Source organism: Parus major, chromosome 4A (assembly GCF_001522545.3).
Source record: "Parus major isolate Abel chromosome 4A, Parus_major1.1, whole genome shotgun sequence".
Classification (NCBI taxonomy): domain Eukaryota; kingdom Metazoa; phylum Chordata; class Aves; order Passeriformes; family Paridae; genus Parus; species Parus major.
The window spans coordinates 7,853,709-7,881,003 of NC_031772.1; the positions used below are offsets into that span (position 1 = coordinate 7,853,709).

General features: G+C 45.1%; 3 protein-coding genes across 7 annotated transcripts in view; 2 read left to right on the top strand and 1 right to left on the bottom strand.

The window, feature by feature from the left end:
* The window catches only part of PLS3 (plastin 3), a 49,909-nt gene extending 39,105 nt beyond the window's left edge, over positions 1–10,804 (top strand). For 4 of the 5 annotated variants that reach the window (XM_015626657.1, XM_015626660.2, XM_015626659.3 and 1 more), the window contains 13 exons: positions 40–172; positions 1,424–1,505; positions 2,172–2,337; positions 3,432–3,574; positions 4,776–4,802; positions 4,915–5,010; positions 5,522–5,717; positions 6,379–6,457; positions 6,651–6,765; positions 6,885–7,018; positions 7,876–7,999; positions 8,568–8,692; positions 9,492–10,804. In XM_015626657.1, the coding sequence (XP_015482143.1) occupies positions 40–172; positions 1,424–1,505; positions 2,172–2,337; positions 3,432–3,574; positions 4,776–4,802; positions 4,915–5,010; positions 5,522–5,717; positions 6,379–6,457; positions 6,651–6,765; positions 6,885–7,018; positions 7,876–7,999; positions 8,568–8,692; positions 9,492–9,624 (1,553 nt within the window). In that variant the 3' untranslated portion in view covers positions 9,625–10,804. The remainder of the gene's footprint in view (positions 1–39; positions 173–1,423; positions 1,506–2,171; positions 2,338–3,431; positions 3,575–4,775; positions 4,803–4,914; positions 5,011–5,521; positions 5,718–6,378; positions 6,458–6,650; positions 6,766–6,884; positions 7,019–7,875; positions 8,000–8,567; positions 8,693–9,491) is intronic. The other variant, XM_015626661.1, reaches the window with a different exon arrangement.
* Positions 10,805–13,527: 2,723 nt separating this feature from the next.
* Positions 13,528–14,814, bottom strand: LOC107203689 (nyctalopin-like). The gene has a single exon (XM_033514022.1). It carries the CDS (start codon positions 14,812–14,814, stop codon positions 13,528–13,530), a length of 1,287 nt encoding a protein of 428 aa, XP_033369913.1.
* An 8,371-nt stretch (positions 14,815–23,185) lies between these two features.
* Positions 23,186–27,033, top strand: AGTR2 (angiotensin II receptor type 2). Its single transcript, XM_015626117.3, has 2 exons — positions 23,186–23,666; positions 25,353–27,033. Exon 2 carries the CDS (start codon positions 25,426–25,428, stop codon positions 26,542–26,544), a length of 1,119 nt encoding a protein of 372 aa, XP_015481603.1. The 5' UTR covers positions 23,186–23,666; positions 25,353–25,425; the 3' UTR covers positions 26,545–27,033.
* Positions 27,034–27,295: the final 262 nt, after the last annotated feature.

The window sequence follows — 27,295 nt, forward strand, 5'->3', positions numbered from 1 at the left end:
TGAAAAAACCTGTATTAAATTTATGATTGGTTATCTTAGAGGAAGAGAAATATGCCTTTGTAAACTGGATAAACAAAGCCCTGGAAAATGATCCCGACTGTAGGCATGTTATTCCAATGAACCCAAATACAGATGACCTGTTCAAAGCTGTGGGAGATGGGATTGTGCTATGGTAAGTCATGATGGCTCCTGAATAAAAACAAAAAAAAATAAAAAAAAGTTAAAAATCAGCAAAATAAGTTTCCAAAACTGTAGTTAGGGGGATTTTCATCCTATTCTAGGCTGGTTCTCAGGCTTTCATTGCCATTGTGTGATGCCTCAGCTTTGGTGCCAGCTGATATTTTCATCCAGTGCTTTTGTTTGGGTTTGTGACTGAGTTTGCTGAGGGGGCAGAAGGTGCTTTGTGGGAGCAGGAGCTGTCCTGGTGCAAGCTCAGCCTGGTGCTGGGTAGCTTGAGGAGGGGCACATGTGATAAATAGCCCATTCTCTTGGATGTTCAGGCAGACAGTGTCCTCTGTGGGAATGTTAGAGACCTTATTATGCATTAACTCAAAAATGGATTTTCTGGGAATCTTCTTGTCCTTTTTAATAAATGCACTAAGTAAGTTGGGTGACTTAATCTGTTACATGCTAAGAACAGAAGACATCCAGAGCTGCTAAATACCAGCAACCTTCTGTGTACGAGGCTTTTGTTGGTTTTATGGGTTAGGTTCATTTGTTTTACTGTAAGTGAATTAATGTAGTGGAGAACTGGATCAACCTGGAATTTCAGTAACTGTATCAATACACAAAGTTAGTTTAAGTGAGTTACCTGCTCTCTTTAATCTCTTTTATTTTTTAACTTTAGCTCATGATGCATATTTTTAGTTTATTTCCCATTTCTAGTGATTCATGGCTTTAGGCAAAGACTGAACTGAGTAGGAAGTAGTTCATAATATAAAGTTTAAATTTGCCATATTTGGTGTTGATTAAAAATTCATTGTGCTCACAAGCTCCCCACTGAGCTCTCCAAGTGTTTGTTCTTTTTTGGGGCAGGTTTTCTTGCCAGCAGTAGTAAACCTTTACAATAGGAGGAAGTTTGTTGTCTTAGTAGAATGTGCAGTGGATGTCAGCAGAGCAATGAGTCTTCACTAGTTCAGGGACTGCACTGTAAATAATTCATGTGCTCTTTTTGCTCCAGCAGCTGAGATCAGTAGTGGCTGGGAACATGTTTAAAGTTTCAGGCTTAGCTATTAGTTACAAATACATTCTTGATAATGTAAATATTAACTTCCGATTTATGCAATCTTGATTTTTATGAAAAATAATTACACAAAAACAAGCAGGCTAAAGGAAATGTGCTGAGTATTGTCATGGTGCATTGAGTTTTGTTCGGATTAAATACTAAGTATTGTTCAAATATCATTGGTTTTCCTCCTAACAGCAAAATGATCAATCTTTCTGTTCCTGACACAATTGATGAAAGAGCAATTAATAAGAAGAAACTGACACCATTCATAATTCAGGTATAAAACATTTCTGTATTTTATTTTCTGAAGTTCATATTAAGATAGAATTAATGAATGTAGCATGGTGGCTCAAGGCATTATTGTAGAATGTTGGAAAGGAGCAAGTTTTATAGCTTCTGTTTAATTATTAAATGCAGTTTTGTACTGTGCATATTTTACAGTTCTGTGGGCATGGTTCAGAAATGCTGAATTAATGACAAAATGGGTAAAGTGGATGAAATGTTTCCCACATGTGATATTGCTGTGGTGATTATGTACAACACTGTCTTTGATAAACAATGTGGTTATTGGTGTTGGTCATGTATCATTTCATAGTGGGGCAGGTTGTTTTTGTGAGGAAGTCTCTGTGTGTGGGTATGTGTGTAAATTAGCACTTCTCTAGCCTTATTCTTGTTGATGCTACTAGAAGGAGCTAACTGGGAGGCTGAAACTAAATACCAGAGGCTGAAATTAAACCCTGGTGCCTAGTTCAGTTCTTATTGATTCAGCCTGCTGCCACCACAGCTCTCTTAAGACTTCAGCTGGAGAGTGGCTGGGAGTGTTTCCCCTGAGCTGCTGCTGCTGGAGCAAGGACAAAGGGAAAACCTCCGTTCTGCTGGTGCTGGATGAAAGGGGAAGCAGCATCTCCCTGGACTGTGTTTGACTGGGCTTTGCTGTTTGCAGGAGAACCTGAACCTGGCCTTGAATTCTGCATCTGCCATCGGCTGTCATGTTGTCAATATTGGCGCAGAGGACTTGAGGGAAGGGAAGCCCCACCTGGTCCTTGGGCTCCTCTGGCAGATCATAAAGATCGGCTTGTTCGCTGACATCGAGCTCAGCAGAAATGAAGGTAAATTCAATTCCAAGTGATTACTTCTAAAGCATGAACACAGCATTGCTTGTGCTGTCAGCCCCAGCCCTGCCACTTCCTCTCCTCCCTCCTTCCTCTCTCCTGGAAGAAGGATCACAGGGCATGTGCCAAGCTGAGCGTTCTCCAGCCTGTTTGTAGCTGTGCAGCAGGTTCATGCAGGTGGATTGTGCCATCCTGGTGAAATATCAGCCTTGGAGAAGTGGCTGAACACCAGCCTGTAAGTCAGGATGGAGCTTGGCTTGAGCCTGGCAGTGAATGCGCACATTGCTTGGTGGTGCCCATGGCTGCTCCTGCTGCAGGTTCCTAACCGTGTTGGGATGTGGCAAAAGCTGCTTGGATCCTTTTAGGATTATTGACAGCTACATATCTTTCTCAAAAAAATTTTAAAAAGGGGGGGGAACTTCAGCTCTGTGGTAGTTATCTGGTTCTAAAATCCTCCTTGCTGCTGTCACGGATGCAGCTCTTGCTCTTGCTTTTTCCTTGGTGGTGAGAGACTGATGCTGCAGATCTCTCCCTGTGCTCACTTGGTCCTGCATGACAGCCTCTAAAATTTAAACTTTTCAAATCATCTGAAGAGCTCTGAGATTCCTGCATGTGCTATCAGAGCATCCAGATGGATGAAGGGGCTTCAGTGTCTTTTATTTAAGCTTCCCCATCATGAAGTGTTGACATTGTTTGGCATAGATTGAAAATTCATGGCAAATGAAGCATTGGGCAGCTGAAAGGGTGCTTATCTTGGCTCCTCTGGGTTTTTTTAACGATGCTTGTGAAACTGCTTGGAAGCATTTTTCATTGAGATAGAAGTGCATTTGCATTTAGCTTCCTGTCATCAGCTTAAAAGACTGCACATACATAAAGTCCAGAGAATTTTATTATACAAGAAAAGGGAAAATACTTTTTTATGCATATATTTCTAGATAATTTATACTCCTCTCTGTGTAACAACCAACTCAGGAAAACTCTGCTTATACCCAGGATATTTTGACATACTCAGTAGTTGGTATTGTACCCCCCTGAAATCTTGCTGCAGCTTGAATTCTGGCATGCAGGTTTGACTGTCATTTTTCTTGTAGCACTGGCTGCCTTACTTCGTGATGGTGAAAATCTGGAGGACCTTATGAAACTATCCCCAGAGGAGCTGCTCCTAAGATGGGCCAACTTCCACCTGGAAAACGCAGGCTGGCACAAAATCAGTAACTTCAGCTCAGATATCAAGGTACCAAAGCTCTCCTGATTTGCAATGCCTGGGAAAAAGCTGGGAGCTGGACAGGGATGTGTTTGCCTGTGTAAATGAGGCCTTTCATCTGCAGACAGGCCCTTTCATAACCCTCATTTATTGAGTGGGGACGTTCTGGATATTCTGTTTGAGGTCCTGCAGTGCTGTTCTTTCTTACCATGAGGATGAGCCCAGTATTGAACTATGTTTCCTCCAGAGCTGCTGTTGTTTTAATCAGCTCTGAAACCGGTATTTCTTATGTTTTCAAATGTCCTTAATCCATATTTTGGTGGAGATAATGGGGGAAAACACTTCACTGGAGAGTGAGACTTCCACATACTCTTGGCGGGCGATGGCATTTCATCTAAAATGTCGTGGGCTGGAGAGAGGAGGGGAAACAAGACCTCTTATTCTTCACACTGGGTTTAGTAGGAATGGGAGTAGGGACTCTTAAAGCTGCTTTTCACATGTGAGTGGGGGCACTGGTGAGAAATGGAGGATGGTGACTCCGGGTCAGTGTGGGGCATCTGGACACTGGTCTCAGCAATTTTCTGGAGCTTATTCACATGGCCAGCAGTTTCAAGTAGGAGAAAAAAGATTGAGATAGGAAAAAAAAAATTATAGTTGAGGTGTATGGGGAGCACAGATCTGACCTGTTGTGTGTGCATGGTCACTCTTATTTCCAGTTTCAAAATTACTTACAGTTTTGCTGATAGCTGTTGGCTCTTCTTTGGTGCATCCCCTAGGCTGCCATGATATGCTGAGGACTAAAAGGACATGCAGTTGATAAATAATCACTACAGCTATTGTCTCCTCCTGGTTTGTCACCATCCCTGGCCTCTCTCCTCTAAGGTGTTCTAGCTAATGTGCAGGCACAGAAGAGAACATTCAGACAGCTTGTAATCAGCTTTTTGCTTGGAATTTGTCTTCACTGAGCCATTTTCATCATTGCTGTGGCAGTAGGAGTGGCTGCCTTGTTTAGAGGTTAGGGCTGCCTTGGGGCATCTGGGGGCCATGAGTGTGAGCAGCATGGGGTCATTGTCTCCACAGCTACAGCAGAGGTGGCTGTGACACCAGAGCTTGTAGCAAAGGCAGCTTTCAAACAGTCAGACTGCATAATTGTCATCTTAAATATTTCTAACATTTTCCCTTTGTTTCCTTTCCTGCTGCCTGGATTTCTACTATTGTGCTCTCTTTTAAGCTTACAGATTTTGGCAATTCAGTAAAGGTACATAAGCCAATTATGCACGGTGACTTGTTAAAAATGAGCTTGAAATGAATTGTTATGGTCTATTCACTGCTGTGCAGGAGAGCTGAATTTTCTTTTTCAATCACTTCAGGATTCCAGAGCCTATTTCCACCTCCTCAATCAAATTGCACCCAAAGGTCAGAAAGAAGGAGAGCCTCAGATTGATATTAACATGTCAGGTTTCAATGTAAGTATTCAGGCTGTCACGTCCTCATCCTGTAGAATCACAAACTGTCTGTACCCTACCACTGCCCCATGACATCTGGATAACCCACTATCTTAATTTCTAGAGCGTGTACAGTGTCAATGGCCCTGTGCACACCTCAGGTGTGTGCTCAGTGACTGCTCACTGCCAGCCTGCTCACTACCCTCCAGTTAACAGAGGTGATTGAGAAATCCTTTGTGGGCTTGCCCCATTTGGGAGCATGTTGACTTATTTTGAATCACCAAGTTCCAAAAGCATTAAAATTTGACAGCATGTGAGCTTGGAAAGCACCATGCTAAGAAAAATAGCAAGACAAGCCATGACAATGGCACAGCAGCAGGGGTTGGTGTGTGTGCCTCATCCCTTCTCTCAGTTAGTGACTGATGCCAAACACAGACTTGTGACATTGCTCCAGATAGTGGTCAGAGGCTTCCCATCTGCTTTGTAGCCCAGTCTGTTCCACAACAGCTCTTGTCCGTTGCATCCCTGGCAGGAGAAGGATGACTTGCGGAGGGCAGAGTACATGCTGCAGCAGGCAGATCGGCTCGGCTGCCGGCAGTTCGTCACACCCGCTGATGTGGTCAGTGGCAACCCCAAACTCAACCTGGCCTTCGTTGCCAACCTGTTCAACAAGTACCCAGCACTTACCAAGCCTGAAAACCAGGACATCGACTGGACCCTTTTGGAAGGTGATGGCCATATCAGGGACAAGATTAGCAGGAGGGGACTATCTAAAGTAAACAGTTGTGTCACTGGAGGCTGTGCCCTGCAGAGGTATCGCCATTCAAGTAACACCTATGATTTGAGGCTTCAGTGCTGCAGTGGTTGTTTACTCATTTGGGGCAGATGAGAAGGGCACTTGGCAGCCTGTTCAGCTGCTCTGACCCTGTTGTGGAGCCTGAACCTATAGGCACAGTGCCAGCAGCTGTCACTCACCATGCTGGGGAATTTGGTTTTGCCATTTCCTGTGATGGGCAAGAAAACCTCAGAAATGCAGTGACATGTTCATGGGAACGCTAATTGTTGGCACAGCTGGGACTGGGCTGTGACAGCAGTTAGCTAACACCTATGTGAAAGACCTTTCTGCTCCTTTTTCTTGAAGAAAGTGCAAATAAAAGTGCAGAAGTGCAAAGCCCTGAGGCTTGAGAAAATCAAAATTATATCCAAGACTAGATAGCAGGGTCACCCTCTTTCTTTGAAAAAAATTATAGTAGAAAAAAAAATATTCTTTCTCTGCTTAAAACCTCCTGGTGAGCTCTACTGCTCAAAGCTCCCTGCCTTGCAAGGTGGAAATCCCTGCTCAGCTTTGAACCTGCAGAATTTGCAGTGAACCTGTTTTCTGCCATGTAGGAGAGACACGTGAGGAACGGACCTTCCGCAACTGGATGAACTCCCTTGGTGTCAACCCCCACGTAAATCACCTCTATGGGTAAGCTTCAGGCTCTTGGGAGACCCAGCTTAGTTTTTGCTTTTTAGGGTTGTTGAAATTGCAGCAACCTGTGAAGAATAGTAATTACTCACAAATTAATTTGTGAATAATCAAATTCAAAATTTGATTCAGTTCAAATTGAATTTTGCTCAAATCTCGAAACATTAGACTTAATCCATGTTTTCCACTTCAGAGATCTCCAGGATGCACTGGTAATACTACAATTATATGAAAAGATCAAAGTTCCTGTTGACTGGAATAAGGTTAACAAGCCTCCGTACCCCAAACTTGGAGCAAATATGAAAAAGGTAAATATGTCAAAAGACTTCAAAGGAAGCCATGGACACTAAAAATTCCTGTTTGAGGCTTCTACTAAAGTGAGTGTGTTTGTGAGTGATTTTTCTGTTTAAACTCTTGTCCTGTGTAGCTGGAAAACTGTAACTATGCTGTAGACCTGGGAAAGCATCCAGCTAAATTCTCCCTGGTTGGCATCGGGGGGCAAGATCTGAATGATGGAAATCCAACGCTGACACTGGCCTTGGTCTGGCAGTTGATGAGAAGGTAGGACCCCTCTCAAACATGTGAAATTGGTCAATGGAGTACAGAATTTGGGAATTTTCTTCTGTGAGAGCGTTCCAGCACCTGGAACTGGTCACCCAAAATGATTGTAAAAGCTCTGTCCTGTGGGGAGTGTCTGAGACACACCTGGACAAAACTGTGATGGAGCTGCACGTGAGAGGCTGGAGCAGACATCTCTGGACAGCCTCTTGGTGGACCTGTGATTATCCTGTGACCACCTCCCTCTCACCTGCTCAAGTCTGCTCCACAAGCAGACACCCTGAGTAGGAACATTACACAACTTTTATGTTACGATTTTTAATTGGAGATTGAGAGGGAAACATTGTGGGGCTGCTTTATTGCCCTCTTTTTTTTTTTGGAATGGGGGAAGGAAGAAACTTACTAACAGATAAAGCTGATCTTCCTGTTACCTAGTTCTGAAGAATTGTAAGATTATGCAAATGTAGCTCTGGAAAAAAGGTTTGTGGTAGCTCCTACTTTGACATTAGAGGTCTGAATGCCAACTCCTGAGGTAATCCACACCTTTTATGTAATGTATTACCCCTATGGAGTCAATGCTCAATGATCAAACAGTTTAACAAGTGTCCTGAGCTCAGGCAATTCAGTGAGCTCCTATTAAATGACATGAAATGCTAGAAAGACTAAATGCTTTAACAGAACTCACACTTCAGGTAAGATACGTGGTTCTTTCTTTTTGCTAAAGGAGTTTAAAAAAAAGCCCAAGCCCAGAGCTGAGACTGTGTAAAGACTTTCCAAGCTGCTGTGGCTCATGTTGCATCCTGGCTGTATGGCTTTGTCCTGGCTCTGTGCCTAATCTTGTTCTCTCTGCTGGTTCTCAGGTACACACTGAATGTCCTGGAGGACCTGGGTGATGGTCAGAAAGCCAATGATGATATTATAGTCAGCTGGGTAAACCAGACCCTGAAAGAAGCTGGCAAGTCCACCTCCATCCAGAACTTCAAGGTGCAGATTCCCTTCTTGCCTACAAGAGGAGACAAGTACCCCAAAAAATTTTTCATCAGCTGCAGGAGAACAGCAGGGGCATCTCAGAAAGGAGTTCAAACAGGACAGGATTCAGTCTGTACTGGGAACAGGGTGGCTTCAAGCTACAAGACAGGAGACTGTTTAGGACTGCCCATGGCAGAGGAGGGGGGGTCAGGATCTGGGGCAGAGATGGGAGTGGAGATGCTGGCAATCAAAGGGGCTGGAGCTGGTGTGCATTTGGAGGTGAGCATTGTGCCCTGGGCTGTGCTCAGCAGGGCAGAGCTGCTGCCTGCACAATGAGTACTTCTTTGGATTTTCAGAGCACTTGCAGTAAATTGGAGTAATTGTATTGTGTATTGTCACCAAAGGAGAGGCAGTGGTTTGGTTTTCCCTCTGGTTTCACCTGGAAATAGTCACTAGCATTGATGCTTTGAAGAAGCTCATTTAAAACTTTGGCTGCATGTTGCAGAGCAGCTGAATTGAGGTGCGAATTGTGCTTTAACGATTGGACACTCAATATTTACTTCTCTGTCCCTGTATTCTCTAGGACAAGACTATCAGCACGAGCTTGGCAGTTGTGGATTTAATTGATGCCATCCAGCCTGGTTGTATCAACTATGACCTAGTAAAGACTGGACACCTATCAGAAGATGACAAGCAAAATAATGCTAAGTAAGTTTGCTCTCTCAAAAGCTGTTGTGCACATTCAATGTGCTGGCCTCAAGCTGCAGGTGTTTTGACCACAGTTAATTGCTGTGGTTTTCAGTCTCTTCTAGCACAGTACTTTTTAAAAACACAGGAGCACTTACTGAAATGGAGTTGCTCTCCTTGCTTGTGACGCTGGAGGGAGCAGTTGGCTGCACTCTGGCTTGCTGAGAGAAATGCAGAACAGCTCCGGCAGTTCTTACCAGTAACACTCTATTTCTCACCTGTTTGTTAAGGCATTTGAAGTATTCAGCTGGTGGCTCAGAGTTTTGAAATGGAACCCTTGTATGTCTTACATCTTGTTGAATCATCACAGATTGTCAAGTTTAAAGTATGCCTATTAAAACATGCCTTTGAAATGTGTGTTCTGTGACTGTTCTGCAGTGGCAGAATGACAGCAAAATTTCTGGCAGGTAATAGTCTCACTTGGTTATTCATAAGGAGCAAAGGGAAGATGAAATGTTACATGATTAATCCTTCATTATATATGCTATTAGCCCTAACAAATATTAATTAAGATTCTTTTTTAACTGTTGGTGAAGTGGACTTGACATTCAAAGGTCAGTTTGCACATTAAAAACACTTTACTGTGGAAAAGGAAAACGGCAAAAGATGGGAAAAACTTGTAAAACAAAAGGATGTGGTGTGATTAAACTGTTCCACATCTTGAATCTTAATAAAGAATAGGTGAAATTATGTTGGATGGGGCAGGATTTGCCTTGTCATTTACTGGTTGCTGACCACCTCATCTTTCCATGGTGAATAGGTATGCTGTGTCCATGGCAAGAAGAATTGGTGCCAGAGTTTATGCTCTTCCAGAAGATCTTGTGGAGGTGAAGCCAAAGATGGTCATGACCGTGTTTGCCTGCTTGATGGGGAGAGGAATGAAGCGAGTATAAAAGGGATAATCCATGTAAAGGAAAAAAAACCAAAATGCAACAAAAACCCAAGCTGCCACCCTGGGTGCATGAGTAGCAGATGGGCTGTGACCACGTTGAAATGCTGTTGGCCTTGGAACTGTTGAAGTTCAAAGGACTTTGTTTTGCTTTGCAAGACAAATTTATCAAAATTCTCAGGGGGAGGAGTTTTAACCAACAAACATGCTCTTTTCCCAAAGGAAAGTTTAACTTATCAAGAGCTCACAGAAATGCATTCATAGCAGACCTGCATCTTGCAATATTGCTCTGGAGCTGTTTTCACTCCATTATTTCTCAGATACTTGACGTGTGGTTTTTTACCCTTGAGGGCTATAAGGTGGTTGGTATGAGTTGTAATGGAAACAAATCTAATTTCTATCTGCAGTCCACTTTAATTTCTATCATACGGTCCAAGCATATTTTAGGTTTGACCACATCCTTAATTTTGCAAATAAAGCTACAGTACAAGTTGGGACCTGCAGGCCAGCTCGCAATGCTAAATGAGAAATGTGTAATTAGGAAGATGTACTTCCTCTGGTATTCTTTGTACATGGTGCTTTTTTGTACATCTAACTATTTTGATTACTTTACAAATAAAGCATGGCAGTTTTTTCTCTTGCTGCTTATAAAAAGGGTTTTTTTTTTTTTGGTTTGTTTGTTTTTTAAGGTTTTACTATATATAATAATACCACCATCCTTGGACCTCTTGCAGTAACATATGATCATGTTGCTGGTGACGTGGTTACACCTGAGAATGGAAGTGAATGCATTTTTGTATGCATCTTGGTTCATTTCTGTGCACCTAGAAAATAATTTTTACAAAAATCTGCATGAAAACTATAACTTTTTTATTTAAAATGCTGTTAGATACAAAACCATACTACATTGTGGAGAGGTTTTGTGCAGGGAAGAGGCAAATGGTATAAACAGCAGGGTTCAATAAAGCGAACAGCAAATGTGCTGGAATATAAAATTATTTTTACAGATAAATGGAAGGAAGCATTGTCACCAAAGAAGGAAGATGCTGTATCCATAGGATTTAATATTCTCTTGCTTTGGCAAGCTGTTTGCTATATTTTGAGATCATATTGCTATTCCAAGCTATTCAAAGTGATGTAATATGGTGGCAAAGCATTAGTTGAAATAAAAACATTTAAATACACGCTTCTCTCCTTATTTGCACTGACCCAGCATGGCAGCCTGTCTTCAGCTGCAGCTGGAGCTTCTGGGCTGCAGTGCCACACACAATCTTTAATGGCCTGGTGTAAGTCTGATACTCTGTACTGGTCCTTCAGAGTGTGTTGAGGGGTTGGTGCTGCTGGCAGCACAGCAGGGAAAGGTCCCTGAAAAGCAGGAGAAGTTTGTTTGAAGCAGCAGCTTCTGTATTGTTGTGCCTTGGGGGCTTCAGAGATGAACATTTGTATGGGGGCTAATTGAGTGAAAGGGACTGCATTTTTCTGTGTGTAGGAGATGAGAAAAGGAGAGGTGAAAAGGAGGAATTTGACAGGGAGCTGCTGGCAGTGCTCCCTGCTCTGAGTGTGGAGTGTCAGCAGAGCACCCCAGTGATCCCCTGCACGATGCCTTGTGCAGAGCTGCCTGGAAACTTTCCACTGGTACACTTTTTTCACAAGAAAAGTATGTTAACAAAGCTTCCCACAGGAAATGGCATGTTTTCACTCAAGATGGAGCGATATACCGTAAGTAGAGTTGCAGCCATCCCACTGAAACCATGTTCTGGTGATTTATGGCACTGGCAGGGGTTGTGGTGTAATTAAGGTCAAAATTCTTGGACTTTGGAAGTGGCCATGTGCATCTCTCCTGTCTTGCCTCTTTTGCCTCCTTGGTACCAGGTTGAAGGGGGAGAAATGGGTACTTTGACAACTACAGAATGGGAAAGCATCTCCTTGTGCTGGATGTATTTAAGAAAGAAAAGTTTGGGGTACAAGCAAAGCAGATCTCACACAGAAGGTCCAGTGCAGGGCAATCAGGACAAACCCACTGCTTTTTCTCCAGTAAACACTTTTAACAAGCAGGTTTTCAAATGGTTTGTTTTGTCAAACACACTCAAAATTTCCAACAGGAGATGTAAACTTTTAGCACATTTCCTTCTTCCTGCAACTCTTTTTGCTCTTTAATATTAAATTATTTGTTAGTATTTATACTTTGTTCTGCTTCTTCAATGACATGCTTTTTGTTTCCAAGGTTTTTTAGCAGTGTCAGCTTTGTTCATATTTCTTATTGATTTTTTTTTTTTTAAATAGTTGGACTTGCTGCTTCCCTTGTGGGTGCATGTTGTCCTTATCCTTAATCTTAAGGTTCTCCTTCAAATGTCTTTGCAAGCCCAGACTGCAAAGACTGGGGAGGCACTTTTTCTTGTATACCTTGGAAGTTAAATTTTTTGTGGATTAAAAATGTAGCCACATGTTCTCCCTGAGCATACTGTGTATAACTTGTTAAATATTTCTATGACTTTTTATCACAGCACAGAGGAAGCAATTTACTTGTGCTGCTGTTACTGTTTAATGAGGTGGTGGTGTAAAAGTGGAAGGAATATTTTCTCAAAGCATTCAGAGAAGGCAAGGCTCTTGTCCATATAAATTTTTTGCCAATTTATATTATTGAATGGGAAAAAATCAAATCTTTTAGGGACTTAAGAAATTGCTGAGGTGGACTTTGCTTGCTTTTTTGCTTCTGCCTTTTTCTATTGCAGCATGATAGAGAGGAATGCAAAAGCAAGAAACCAGCTGGAGTGTTTTTCCACTACTTCTCAAAGTATGTGAAGCTGGTGAAACAGCATAAACAATGTAAGCAAAAATTTATTGTATTGGCCGTTAAATACTTTGCACAAACCCAATCACAAATATAACAGGGATGCAGCATGTGTGCTTTTGTTGTGAAGCCCCACTTCGTCCCTTCCCTGGTGTAACAGCAAAGGCTGGCCCTGCTCTGCACTCCATGGCAGGTTTCCCATGTCAAATTGTGGTGGTTTGTGTGTTTTCAGCCCTAAGAAAGGGTTTATTTCACTCTTAGCTCTTATCAGCTTGGGATAATTCCTCTAAGGACAGGGACAAATGTGGTGTGCCTGGAACACATTCCGTTGCTTCCTTCTGTGTGCACCCAGTAAACATTGGATGAGGGTTTTTAATGTACCTGCACAAATGGAAAATTCCATTTGGGAGGATGGAGAAGGCTGATTGTGTCTCCCAGCAGCTGAAGGGAGGCAGACTGGGGGTATGGCACTAGAATTGTGCTGTGACAGAGCTCCTTGAAGGCATGCAGGGAGGCACAACTTGTACAGACCATCCCTGAGACACTTGACCTCTGCAGGGGTAAATGCAGGGCCGTGTTAGCTGAGGTTCAGTGCTGTGAGGAGCAGCTGAGTGATAAAATGTTTTACATTTTACACCTCCAGCACTGTTTTACATCCTCACAGCAGAGATCCCCATGTTCCCGCTGTGGGGAGGTGCCACATGCTCACAGCAGTGCTGATGGACTGGGCCTTTTCTAAGGATTCCAGACATCCTAGAGCACATGCAATTTATTCCTGTTTCAGCAGTACTCACAATATGCCCAGTGTGGGCTGGGCAGAGGAAGGCAGCCCCTCCCAGGGAGGTCACACCTGGCTGTGGTCAGCTGGGAAATGGGGAGGACAGAGGGGAACATGCTTCCCAGCCCCACATCACCAGCACAAGCCCCAGCCCTGAACTTGCCAAGGTGAGCATTTGCATTGAATTTTTATGTTAGCATTTCAGAACGAAATAATTTATTCCTATATAATAAAATCCTTTTATTTCCATATAAAACCCACCTGTCGTGCAAACCATTGTCCACAAAAAAATTTCAAGAGAATAAACACGTAGCCTCCGCTTTATAATTGAAACACCATTAAAACGTGGCCACCACGGTGCCCCAGCCCCTCTCATTGTACCACGTGTGGCAGGCAAGTGCCAGCAGGATGAGCTGGCCGGGCAGAGCGGGGGGCCTGGGAGCCACGCTGGTCCCAGCCACCCCACACTTGTCCTCCCTGGGCAGCTCCAGTGGCACCGTGCAGTCCCCCAGCTCCCCAGGACGGGGTTCCTCGGGTGCTGTTGTGTTGGGGGGGGCAGGGAAGGCACAGTCCAGCCCCTGGATGACAGCCTGGCGTGTGGCTGTCCAGTGCCAGAACCAGAGCATGCTGCAGTCACACCTCCAGGGGTTGTGGGACAGGAACACGTACTTGAGCTTGGTCAGCTCGGCGAACGAGCGCGTGGGCAGGGAGCTGAGGTTGTTTCTGCTCAGGTGAAGGAAGTGCAGCTTGTTTAGGTACAAAAAAGCAGAGTCTGAGATGGAGGAGATCTGGTTGTTGTTCAGGTACAGGCTTCTCAAGTTGAGCAGGTGTCTGAAGGTGCAGTCGACAGCCGTGATTCTGTTGGCTTCGAGGTGCATGGTCTTGAGCTGGATCAAGCCTTCAAAAAGCTGATTAGGCAAATCAGTGATGAAGTTGTGTCCTAAATTTAACATGCCCAATCTGAGAAGCTTTGCAAAAGCTCCATTTTGGATGATCCATATCCGATTCCTCCTGAGATTCAGATCGTACAGGGTTTCCAGGTCCTTCAGGGAATCTCTGCCGATGGCTTCTATGTGGTTGCCCTCCAGGGACAGCCTCGTGAGGCTGGAGAGGTTCCTGAAGGCTTGCGGGACATACCGCATGTTATTGGAGGCTAAATCAAGCCTTTCTAAGGAAGGCAAGTGTGAAAAAAGAAGTGGGTGGATTTCGAAGATATTGCAGTGGGACAAATCCAGGCTGATGAGGTTTAATAGTCCTCTGAAAGTGTTTGCATGCAGGTAGGTGAGGCGTGAGTTCCTGCTGAGGTGCAACTCCTGCAGCCTGCTGAGAGCATGGAAAGTTCCTGGGGTCAGGAAAGTCAGATTGTTCCCATCTAGCCAGAGGCTGTGAAGGAAAGTCAGGTTTCTGAAGGTGTTGGTGTTGAGAATCCGCAAATAATTGTTGGAGAGGTTTAGAGAGATGGTGGATGCTGCTATTTCTCCAGGTAGGGTTTTCAGTCCAGCTCTGTTGCAGAGGATGGTCTCTTCAGGTGTACATTTGCACATGCTTGGACATGAATTGGAGACATTCAGACTCAGCCCAGCCTTTGCTGCACAAGTAAATGTAAATATAACAAGAAAGAACATGACCAGCCACACATCAGCCACAGCATCTAATACCTGATGGACAGTAGAGAAGGAGGCAAGAAAAAGAGCATGTACCTTTTGGGCAGGTGAGCTGCAGGCATGGCAGGGTTGGTTGGACTGTGCACAGTGAAAATAAATCAGCTGGTTCTTCCTGCTGCAGCCCCGTGGGGATTAAGTGTTCAGGCACGTCAGAGCTGATTAAGCACTGCCCTGAGAGGCAGGGAGGCTTCTCAGCCCAGCATCATGCTCTAATAGTGGTTTTTCCCACCTCCTGCCCTCTGCAAACAGCAGCAGGTAACAGACTTCCTCTGGCAGCTGTCTGGGAGAGGTTCCTGCTCATGGGCTATCACCTTTCTCAGGGTCTGCTTGGCAGTTGGCTTAAAAAATACTTCTGGATGAATTTTTGTCATTTTCTCCTGCTAGAGCTTCAGCAAAGGCAGTGGAAGGTGGCAGTACCATCCAAGTGAGGGTGCTCGCCCCAGTGTGGCTGCACACAGTGACAGGTGCCCTGGGCTCAGGCTCAGGGAAATGCAGCTGTGACCGAGCCCTGAGCACAGCCTGGGGCTCCCCTGCAGTGAAATGGGAGACTGCCAGGAGCTGTGCAGGCCTCTCGTCCTCTGGCAGCTGGGAAAGCACAGGGGAGTGCTGTGTCCTGGCAGTGCCTCTCCTTGGAATAAGCCCTGAGCCATGTATGAGTGGTGAAAGGTGAACCCTGGGCTGAAACATGGAGCACCCCAAGGGCTCACTGTCCTTCCCAGGGCACTGCCTGTCTCCAGCAGGTCTGAAATGAGCAACTGGAGCTGAACTTTAGGGTCCTTAAAAACCTGTGTCCTTGCCCCTGCCCTGTTTTTTATCCTATATCCACAGTGCAAAGAGAAAGCACTTTTGGGAGCCTCATTGATGAGCTCGACAGCCTGGGATCAGCAATCTGCAGACTGATCCAGGAGGACCAGACCCAGGGCTTGCAGCTGATGTGTCATTAGGGCAGCCAGTGACACAATTGCTGCTCTTGTTTTTTGTCACTCTTAATTTTTCTTTTCCACTTCTCTCTGTTGGATTTCTCATGTGTTCTGATGTGCTTGAAGCATCTTTTGTCAGCCCCCTGCCTTCCATTTCCTCATTCTTAATTTTTTGGTCTGTCTCAGCTTTGTTCTTTTTCATGTTTTACAGATTGGCCTTTCTTTCTCTCCCCTGTTCTGCCAGCTCTCTCCAGACAGTGGCTAAACCCCCAAGTATGCCCAACAGTAGGTGTGACCTGGATAAGTTTGCAGCTCAGTTGTGTTCTCAGCAGAAGCAGATTATGTTTCCTGTGCTGTTAAATTGCTATGTTTGCTCCAGCTAGTCCTGTTTTCTTCTTCATTTGTTCAAGCAATAAACCCCTGAAGAACAGCTTCGCCCTGGAAGCTTGGCCAGGATGATCATGTTGTGTAATGTAGACCATCTTCCAGCTGTAAACAACATCATTTATTTAGTTAGACAGGCTTTGGTGCAGTGTTATTGAGGGCCAAAATCTGGTTTCCACCATGAGCAGCAGTGCTGGCGCTGTGCCCAGGGGCTGGTCCTGGGAGGCAGGAAAGTGAAAATACACACTGCTCACCCCATCCAGCTGATCGTGTCTGGGGTCACGCCAAAGGTTGTGGTGGGTGAATTTTTTTCCATATTCCTGGCTCAGCTGGGACTGCTCCTTTGAGGACATCACCTTCTGGGGGTGTCCTGCTGCTGGGATCTCCACGGCTTCTCTTGCCTCCTGATGCAGCACAGCTAGGAATATCCATCACTCTGTGACTTTGTCAGTGCTACCCTGTGAAGGAAACAAGTTTCTGCTGATCTCTGTGCAGGACAAGTGAGCTGCACTGAGTGCTTGGGAATGCTCTTGCCTTTAGCTGAACTGTGTAGCTCAGGCTGAAAAAGATGGATCTCTTGCTCTGGTGTCCCTTTTATTCTACACAGGCTTTATTTCTGGTTGTAATTCTGGTTGTAATTCCAGCAGTGTTACCATGTTCTAGCTCTTAGTTAAGCCCAGTGCTCTCTGTAGCTCTCCTTGGTTTCATACTGGAAGTTTTCAGACCAAAAGCATGCAGCTCTTGGAGCTCACTGCTGCCAAATGTTGCAACTGGACTAAAACACTGTGGTGGAACAGGACCACACAGCTGCAGTGTTTCCTTGCTTTAGAGCCTATAGGGCCAAGGAAACCCATAAGTATCAAAGTGACCAGATTTTCACACTTTGTCAGAGGTTTGGCAATTCCAGTTTCTCCCTCTAAATATTCCACAAAGCACAGAGATGGGGTGGCAGCTGCCTTGCCAGGTTCTTGGCTGTGGCTGCCTGAACTTACCGATGGCAGCCCTGGTTTCAGCTGCCCTTGGGGTGGGAGCAATGCAGGTATGCCAACAGCAGCATCATGGAGAGCTAAACCTTTGCTGGGGGCTGAGTGCTGGTCCAAGAGAGTGGCCACAGGAAAGTCCTGTGTGTGCTGCAGTGCCCAGTGCTCCTGAGCAAGAAGTGCTGAGCACTGCCTGTCCAGCTCCTGAGCATCTCTACTGCAGTCATTGCCACGCCAAGTGCTGCAGAGACAAGGTAAGGACATGCCCCTTGAGAACTGACACAGGAGCTTTTTCTCTTTTTAACAAACTTTCCCTTTATGATCTGTTCCAATGTTAGCATCCTGCTCTTGGGTTCTCTTCTCCAGGCTCAACTCCTCGTGCTCCACGTGCAGGGATTTTGATTGCCTCGCTCCATCTGCTTGGAGGGTTTCTGGAGTGCATCCTGTGTTTTGGCTGAGGTAGCTCATCCACCCAGCTTTAATGGAAAAGCTGAACCACTGCAAGTCTTCTGTTAAAATGTGTTCCACCCACCACATGACCACAGTTGTGTTTTTGTCTTTTTTTCAGTCACTGATTTATCTGACATCTGGGATTTATAGCCCAGCACATCCCCTTCAGAAATGGTTTGTAGCTGATGTCAAGAGCCTTGCCTAATACTGTAGATTTTAAGGAGATGAATTCTCTTTAGAAGATCGAGGCAGCATCTATTTTGGGATGGTCCTGCTGGTCTAATAAGTTAAAAGAGCAAGGTTTGCTTTCTTTAAACTTTTTGTTGGGAAAAGATGGAATGAGTAGAATCACTTAATAGCTTCGTTGGTTAAAAGATTGATTAAATAAGGTGGAGTGTGCAAATGTCAGGAATAATCTGACACACACAAAGCTTTGTCTAGCTGGTGAACTCTCATGTGTATCAGTATTCTAAGAGAAATTTCTAATAAAAACACTTAAAAAGTGGGAAAGCTGTTTGTAGTGGTTATAGTTCAAAATAGCAAAGGGAGGAGGATTTTTATTTTTAAAGATCTCTGGAAAGAGACCCTTTGGGTGCTCTGTAACTCTATAAAACTTTCCAGAGTCCTAACTCTTCCTAAATATCACCTTGAGACCCTAAAAAGAAATGTGAAGCATTCTCCCACATCCTTTAAGTGCCAGGCTATATACAACTGTATTAGTACAAATAAAGCAGAAGTTAGACAGGAGGGAACTCTCTCCCACAAGCAAAGGGCATCAGTGTCTTGACTTCTGCTACTCATCACAGCAACTGGTTTGAGAGCAGTGAGCAGGAGAAAATTACCTGTGATGATAAATTATGAAAGCTGGCTGTGGGTTCCTGTTGTGATCTCAGTTGCTGAGATGCTGTGCTTTGCCATGGACGCTGCTATGGCCATGAAGGGTCAGTGCCTGTTTTTGGCAAGGCCTGGAGTCTGGTGGTTTATCTGTGTTGGGGGCATGGCTGGGAGCTGTGCAGGACTCAGGAATGGAGCTTTGACCAAATCCTGCTGCCTTCAGGGAGATCAGGCATGCCCCAAGAACAGGCAGCAGGGCCAAGGTGTGCGTGCCCTCCCTGCCTTTAACAGCAACGGGTGCAGCTTGTTTTCCAAATCATCGATGTGCTTGTTTTCTTTACTATTTTTGGTAGCTTGTAAAACGCTTACAGCCAATAATTTGAACAAACAATGTCATGGAGGATAACCTCAATCTTGGCAGCGCTATTGGCTGGACACAAACATCTCTCATAAAATAAATGCTTTGGATAAGTTTTCTGCATGCTGGGGGTGGAAGTGGCATCCTTCCCTTTCCCTTTCCCTCCCAAATGCCTCTGTCAGTTACTGAACTGCTCCAAAACTGACCTCTTCTGGCACAGAAGGTCTGTTCAATGGGACAAGATACTCTCAGAGTGTCTGATGGGCCCTGTCTGGGTGGCCTTTGTGTTCACTGCTGTGCTGCTGTGAAGTGAAAAAGCAGCACTTTCCCCAGGCCTGCTCAGTTCTTGCATGTGAAATCATGGCTCCAGCAGGGAGAGTGAAACACTGACCAAGGTCTTGCCTTTGAGAATGCTGGCAATTCTCCCTCTTGCCTGAAACACTGGGTTTGCAGATCCCCACTGCCAGAACTGATCATGCTTCAGAGGTTCATGAGACAGTGCTAAGACCCAGAACTGACCCAGCAAGAACCATGGATGCTGGATGGGAATAGGACTCACCGCCTTGGCCTTCAGCCTTCAAGGTCACTGCTCACAACTGCTTCCTTCCCTGAGTGCCCAGAAAGGAAGCAATAATCAGCTTTCTCTGAAGGAGTGCTCTGGGGCTGGGGAAGGGTGAAGTAGATTTTCCAATCTTACTTGCAGGACTGAGCAATGAATCCCTGAAGAAACCCTTAAACAAACAAATGCAGGAAGGAGGAATGCTTAGAAAAGTTTATGGAATGCTGGGGGAACCCAGCTGCAGGCAGGATGGTTTTGGAAAGTGTGTGCAGAAAGCCTGTTTGGCACAGCACACCCCAGCATCACAGAATATTCTGAGTTGGAAGGGACCCACAAGGATCATCAAGCCCAGCTCTTCCAGCCCATTCAGGGATCAAACCTGCAATCTTGACATTATTAGCACCGTGCTCCATCCAACTGAGCTAGTCCCAGGGTCTGGCATGATGAAAACCATCACTGCCCTGGCATAACATGTTGGATCCCCAGCTCCTGCTGCCAGCCCTGGGACCAGGGAGTCAGGGATCCTGCTGTAAATCAACACCAAACACAGCGACAGTGATCTATGTTGCATTATGCATCCTGGTGAGCACATTTATAAAAGATATTTTTTCCCCTCTTGCTTTCTCCAAAAGGAACAAATCAAGCTCATGAATACAGTTTGCATCTGGATCTCACATTACTTTGAGCCTTTGGCAGGCTGGCGAGGTTGAGCCTCAAGAGGTGGCTCTGACACCCTGCTGGCACAGTTAGACAGGCTGCTTGTTTGGAATATTCTGCCCCTGACAGCAGCAGCACTTCCCTGCAAAATCCAAGACCTAGGACTTGGAGTGCATGGATCCTTTGAATTTGTACAGTTGGTCAGAAATTTCTGTTTGAATTGTGTGTAGCGGTGGTTTGAGGTTTTTTGGGTTCGATTTTGGATTTTTTTTAACACTTCTGGTGACCTTTTGACCTCTTTAGGTGCACAGGCTTGAAGATAGAAAGACAAACCTAAGGGCTGTATGTGAACCTGCAGCAAATTTCTTGCTCCTCTTGTACTGTGATTATTTTTCAGTTGGTGTAAAAGACAAACTTAAAATCCCTCCCAAAATCCAACCTCCAGAAACCTCAAGCTTCTACTAATTTAAAATCAAGCAGGTCTTGCGTTGAAAACTTGCAGCTTTTGTAACTTTGCAGCCAGATGAGCAGTGAAAAAGCTCTGCCCTGTGCTGAGCTGGATTCTGGGCTGCTGGGCCCTGCTGCAGCAGATCCATGTGCTGGATTGTCCTAGTTTAGGGCAAAATTGGGAGAAAAACTCCAAATGGGGGTTCCCCTGGAAAAAACAAAATTCAAATGACCCCTCCCCACAACTGGTCCGGGGGAAAAAAAAAATTCTTTGGAGAGAAGTGGGAAAAGCTGTTTATTTAACAGAAATTGAATAATATTAAATAATAAAACCTTTCACTGTTCAATGGGATAAAATCCAGGAAGAAAAGTCCTTCTCATGTGGTGTAGCTCGGCTCACTCAGGTTCTTATCAGTCCTTTCGGTGCTGGAAAGTGCCGAGGCCCAGGCCCTGGTGGGTCACAGGTGTGAGCTCCCGGGGTTTGGCTGGGTGTTTTTCAGTCCAAAGCAGGCTTGCACAGATCCAGGAAAAAAGGAAAAAAAGGTCCAGGGAACTCCTGTGCCTCAGCTAGATAAAACTAACTAGAAGCTAGAGAGAAGCTCTGTCCCGCTGTCTGTCCATGCTGCAGACACCACAGTCCAGGAGTGGGATGTGTGGGAGTGATGTTTTCCTTTCAACACAAACTGCAGCTTCTTCTTCCCCCCCTTCGCTCTCAGAGCCAGTTTTAAAGGTGCAGAACTTAATATGTAACATAAACCAGGTAATTGGGATACCAGTATCATAAAATCACCCCAGGACATGCATTCACCAGCCTGGCTGTGGAAAACACTTCCCACAAGCTCAGGGGACATTAGCTCAACTGCAGCACTACATGGCACAAGGTTGTTTTGTGCATGGACCACTTGGGCATCTGTTTCACAGCCATACAAGATGCTCAGAAATAGAGGAAGAAAGAAATGGTGGGGAAATGGAAGAAAGAGGGATTTCTACATTAGTGAGAGGAAGCTTTGCAGTGAGAACTTGGGATCAGGTAAGGAATAGGATGCACTGGGCACTGGCAGGGGAAAGAATGGGAGCAGGATTTGCCAAAGGGCAGCCTATGACCCCCATTGCACTGGGTGCATTTCTTGTCTGCTAAAGCTCAGCTTTGTAGGCAAAACAGAATAAACACAGAATATGTAAGGAGCAAGTGTTGTGTGGAAAGGGAAACTTTAAGTGTAAACAGCTAGTGTTTGTTATTTTTGAGAAATAATCATTGTTGTGCATTTTTTTCCTTCCCTGGGTATCTGCTGAGGAATGGAGGAAAACCTTTTACTGGTTGTTTGTGTGTGACTAGCAGCAAGGACTCCTGGCTGAGGGTGTCCTGCACATCTTGTTCCCAAAAACATTAATAAATCTGGTTCAGAGTGAGTGCTGACATCTCAGGTCACTCACCAGTGGGCCAGCAGTCCTGCAGACCCCAGGAAGGGTGTGTACAGGGGAAATTGGTGGCAAAAGGTGCAGCTCTTCTCCTTTGCAGGAGGAATAATGACTTTCTCTCTCTTCCAGTATTTGATCCAAGCACAGGCACTGTGTGCTTGCAACCTGATGGTTCTGACCATCGACTGCTTTGTCATCATGTTCTTGAAGCAGTGAATCGCTGCACTGTGGTAAATAGAAATGCTGTGTGGAATTCCCTTTCTTTAAATAACTCAGTCTCCTTTTAGCACAGAAAATGCTAAGAATTGGACTTTGAATTGTGAGGCAGATAAAGACAAAAACTGCCAAGGACTCTTCTCTCTGCCTTGAATGTAGCACTCACCTCCAGGGGATGGATGTATGAGTTTGCTGATAAGATTTTCAACACTCTCTGAAGATTTTTCTGGTAAAACACATAGCTGGGCCATGGTGAAACCCCTGGGACTGTTCTCCACAGCCTGCTCAGTCCTTGGCTCCCCTGCAGATGCTGTTAAAAGGCTGTTTTCCCTGTTCCATCTCTCCTCTGGGTCACTCTGGTGCTGTCTCTGGTGCTCTGCACAGTCCTGGAGCGAGCGCAGACACTGGGCATTCCCCAAGCCCCCACAGGTGGATACACCTCGCTCCAAGGCTGTGCTGGTGTTCAGAGGATGGGATGTGCTTGGGTCCAGGGCTGGCTGGTGACTGAGAGCCAGCAGCAGCAGCTGCCTGGGGCACAGGGACAAGTCACTGGCAGGGACTCCAGTGTTTGTCTGGCACACCAAGCTGGGGAGTGCAGCACAGGTACCCACAGCAGATGGGCAGTTGTTGCAGAGATCACACTCAGACATCAGGACAAAATGTTTAAGCCTATGGGTGCTTCCTTTGCCCCATCCTTATCCTCCAGGAGCCCCTTGGAGGAACTTCCAGGGAGAGGAGGCTGGGGCCAGGCCCAGCATGTGATGCAAGGAAGGAGCAGATGTAAAAACTCTGTGTTGTGTGAGTGGGAGTGGCACAAGCTCGTTTTGGTTGTGTCCTACCCCGGTGCAGCCTCAGAACCAAGCCTGCTCTCAGCCACGAGGATTTGTCCTGCTGCCCTCCTCAGTCCCAGCAGTGTGCCTGTCTTTGCAAGGAATAGGGCAGTGGCTTTCCCATTTGAATTGGGAGGTGGGATCAGCCCCCTTACACGGGCAATGCTGTTGTGAATGCAGTGATGTTCCTCCACTTTCTGTTCACATTATAGTCAGTTCTGCCAGGACTAATAGCCTACTTTATTCTCAAATGTATTAACCAGTGCTAGGGCTCCATGGACTGCATGGGAATCCCTCAGGATGCACAGATCCTTTCATGGTGGCTCCCACATGTTGTGTGTGCACGTGGAGGGCAGAAAGGGGCTGTGTGTGGGTGTATTCTCCTGGCCCAAGAGCTGCAGCAGAAAACCACAGGGATATTTTTGTGAATTTCCTTTTTCTTGCTTGCTTCATTTCAGTTGTTTTTTTTCTTTTTTTTCTTTTTTTTTTTCTGGCTGTCTTGTTGCTCTCTCCTGATTTACTGCATGTGCTCACGTGGCCTTGGAAAGGGGGGTTCTCAAAGTGTTTTGCTTCCAAAAGGAAAAGAAGCTGGCAGGCATTCATATTTCAGTTCTTGAGTTATGTAGGTTAAAGTCTCCCAGCGGGAAAAGGGAAGATATGAGAGAGCAGATTGCTGGTGGCGATACTCACCAGATGGAAAACGGAAAAAAGGAGCACGGAATTCTAGAGCCACATCCAGACGAATGTGAGGTTTGAGAGGTAGGTTTTCTATCTGCTGTTGGAATATAATTTCCATTGATTGGATTCCATTTGTGCTGGAATGTCTTGTGCCTGCAGTAAGAGGAGGAAGGAGTAGCTCAGAGCAGATCCTGAGGCAGCAGTTGTTCATGACCAGAGGGGGGGAGTGCGTTTGTCAATGGAACCTTGTTCTCTGTAATGCAGTACAGGTAATTATGGGGTGCTCCCTCTGCTAGGAGTCAGTGAGGTGTGTAATGCTTCGTGACTAGTTCTGAGATTTCAGCTTCTGTATGTTAAAGTGAAGGGCTCAGGACATAGGAGTTAGAGGTGAAATGGGACTCCAGATCCTCTCTGAACATTTGTGTTCCCAAACAAGAAAGTTTTCATTGGGTTTAGGACCTGGTTGAATACAGAACATGGGCATATGATTAACTATTTGTGACTTTAAATACCAGCACTCTGCAGAAATTCTTCTGCTGAATTTTCATTGTTGAGACAATGTATTTAAAATTAATTTTTTGTCAATATATCCAAAGTAGTATATTGCATATTTTGCATTGAGCAAATTATAAGCTACTGTACATTAAACTGTTAATACAGAAAAATATGTTTGAAATTGTCAGTTGCCTTCTGTTTAATGAGAGACCATTACCCAAATCTGTTGGCTTGGTGAAAATTTCTGTAATTTTTAGGGCTCCTTGAAAATTCTTAAATGCCTGACTGGTTCCACAAAAACTTAATTAAAAATTAATTGCCTCTTTCTAGTATATAAAATAAAATACTTAGGTATGGTATCTTCTTTATTAACTTATAAAGTCTTAAAGTTTGCAAAATGTCCTGCTCAGAGTGCAGACACAAGCTGTTGAAATGCAACAGAGACAGACCTTTCAATTAACTCTCTTATTTTAGGTGTTTCATAGCTACATTTTCACCTACTGAAGTCCAGTCCTGATATTTCTAAATGAATGGCACATTGTACTGTTAAATCCAGTGCCTGCAAGGACTGAGTTTATTGCTTGTGTCTGTATTGGAATTCTCTCTTTTAGTGTTCTGATTAAAGCTGTCATGAGGGAAGGAGATGCAGATATGTTTCAGAAGGACACTGACAGTGAATGACATTTTGCAAAGACTCTTCAGCGTTTTTGTGTCCAGCCCTGTGAATTAAAAAAAAAAATGAATAAAAAATTCACAGCTTGCTTTCCTAATAGTCCTGTTAAAAGGCTGCTTTCATGCCTGGGGAGCCCCAGGAGACCCTCAGGTGTGACCTACCTGATCTCCACTCTTGACTGCTGCCTTTTTATATTATTTTAACTGCTCAGAGTGCTGGAAATAGCATGAGAAAACTGAGAAAAGGATCATGAGGAGCTTCAGCGTGGCCTTTGGGTCACAGAAGTTCCCAAAGCATCTCCAGCTCCTGAGTCCATAATCCTTCTGCTCTGCTGGCCACAGAAAGCACCATCTGTAATCACAGATAAACCCCAGCTGCTCTCTTCTCTGCCAGGCTAATTAAAAAGTGCTGTGACCTCCCTAGGGCTAATTGTGTCCTGTCAGTGGGATGGAGGTAAGGAGTTCAGCAGGGCTGCCTGGTATTTCAGCACTCAGCTTATTGATACAACTTCAAGTGGTTTTTATTTTATTGTGTCTGTGTGATTTCAGAGCTGAGACAGCTGCAGAATGCACATCTAACACACAGTTTCTGATCTGCAGGTGAGCGATGTGATAGGAAAGTGCTGCCAGCCCATGAATTTCCTGAAGAAACTCCCTTTCCACCAGCACCATCATGCAGAACAACTACTCCCTGGTTGTCACCACCAGGGAAAGTCTCACAGTCCTATCTACAGCCCTGACAAACTCATCAGCTGCATCGGACTCATCCCCTCTCTGCCCTCTTACCTCTTCAGATTATCAGTTTTCACTAATTCCAGCCCTCTTCTCTGCGGTTTTTGTTCTTGGATTGGTTGGCAACAGTGTGGTGGTGGTGGTGCTCTGTCGTCACACTGGCCCCAAGACAGTTGCTAATATCTACATTTTCAACCTGGCCATGGCTGACCTGCTGTGCCTGGCCACCCTCCCTTTCTGGGCCACCTACTACGCACAGGGATACAACTGGCTCTTTGGGTCTCTCATGTGCAAGATCTCCAGTTCTGTCCTCTGTCTCAATATGTTTGCAAGTATTTTTTTCATCACATGCATGAGCGTGGACCGGTACCACGCCATTGTCCATCCTATTCACTCCCAGAGGAGAACTCCACAACAAGCTTATTTTGTGGCATTGGTTGTGTGGGGCCTCGCCTGTTTGTCCTCCCTCCCAACTTTTTATTTCCGAGACACTTACTATGTTGAAAGCTTGGAGGTCAATGCTTGCATTATGGCCTTTCCTTATGAGAACTATGCAAAATGGTCCGTGGCAACTGCCTTCCTGAAGAACACCCTGGGCTTCTTCATCCCCTTGGCAGTGATCACCACCTGCTACATCTGGATCAGGAGGCACCTGCTTAAAGCGCAGGAGTTTGGGAAAAGCAGGCAGAAGAGGGACAAAGTCCTCAAGCTGGTGGCTGCTGTTGTCATGGCCTTCCTGCTTTCCTGGCTGCCGTTCCACGTTTTGACGTTTTTGAACGCTCTGTCTCACATGGACATCATTAACAGCTGTGAGGTGATGGGGGTCATCGACACGGCGCTGCCCTTCGGCATCTGCATGGCCTTCGCCAACAGCTGCATCAACCCCCTGCTCTACTGCTTCATCGGCAACCAGTTCCAGGAGAAGCTCCACCGCCTGTTCAAGAGGAGAGTTTATCAGTTCAACAGCCATCGGGAAAGCTCCTCTGCGAGGAAGGGCAGCTGCTTCAGAGATGCTGAAACCCCCATGGGCAAAGAAGGGGAACCTGAGTCTTTCCTGTAGGCACTGGGCATGACGTGGTGTGGTGCCAGTGCAGCTGGATGTCCCTGCAGTGGTGACGTTCCTCTCTCCTCCTCCCTTTGTTTTGTGCCCATCATTCACCACCTGTTTGAAGAAGGATCTGTTTTTGTCATACATGGAGATTTATTCCTCCTTCCTTTTCACAACAAGAGCTCAATTTTTACACAGAGGGATGGTTCTGACAAATAACTATATTGATGGCATCTTAAATATCAGTTTTTTGTGTGGCTGAGATCAGGCGAGTGTTAAGCGTAACACACGAAGTCTAAATATACTGAAGGACCATTACACCATAGCTATTTAATATAATTACATAGGTGCTGAGTATTACACCCTAAACTGATTTTCTAAAATATATTCTCACTAGAGAATGTGTAAATAAAGCAGTGCAGATACTTCTGTACCTACCTGTAAGAAAATATTTTGACATTCATTTTGTATATTTTAATTTTTTTAAATAAATGGCTAGAGATGTATGCAAAATGCATCAAATATGCTTCCAGCTTGCTTCAGCCTGGGATCCTGAGAATGTGTGGAGACATGGTTCTGCAGACTGCTGAAGGTGGGAGGGTATTTGTGTGGGAAAGTAAAACCACAAAGTGCACATTTTTATACCTTTCCCATAGCAGGTAACATGTCCCCAGTCCCTTTCTTTGATTCTGTGTGGTCACTTGTGACAAAAATGCTGCAGGAAGTGAACATGCAGTGTCCCACTGCTACGTGGGCATGCTGA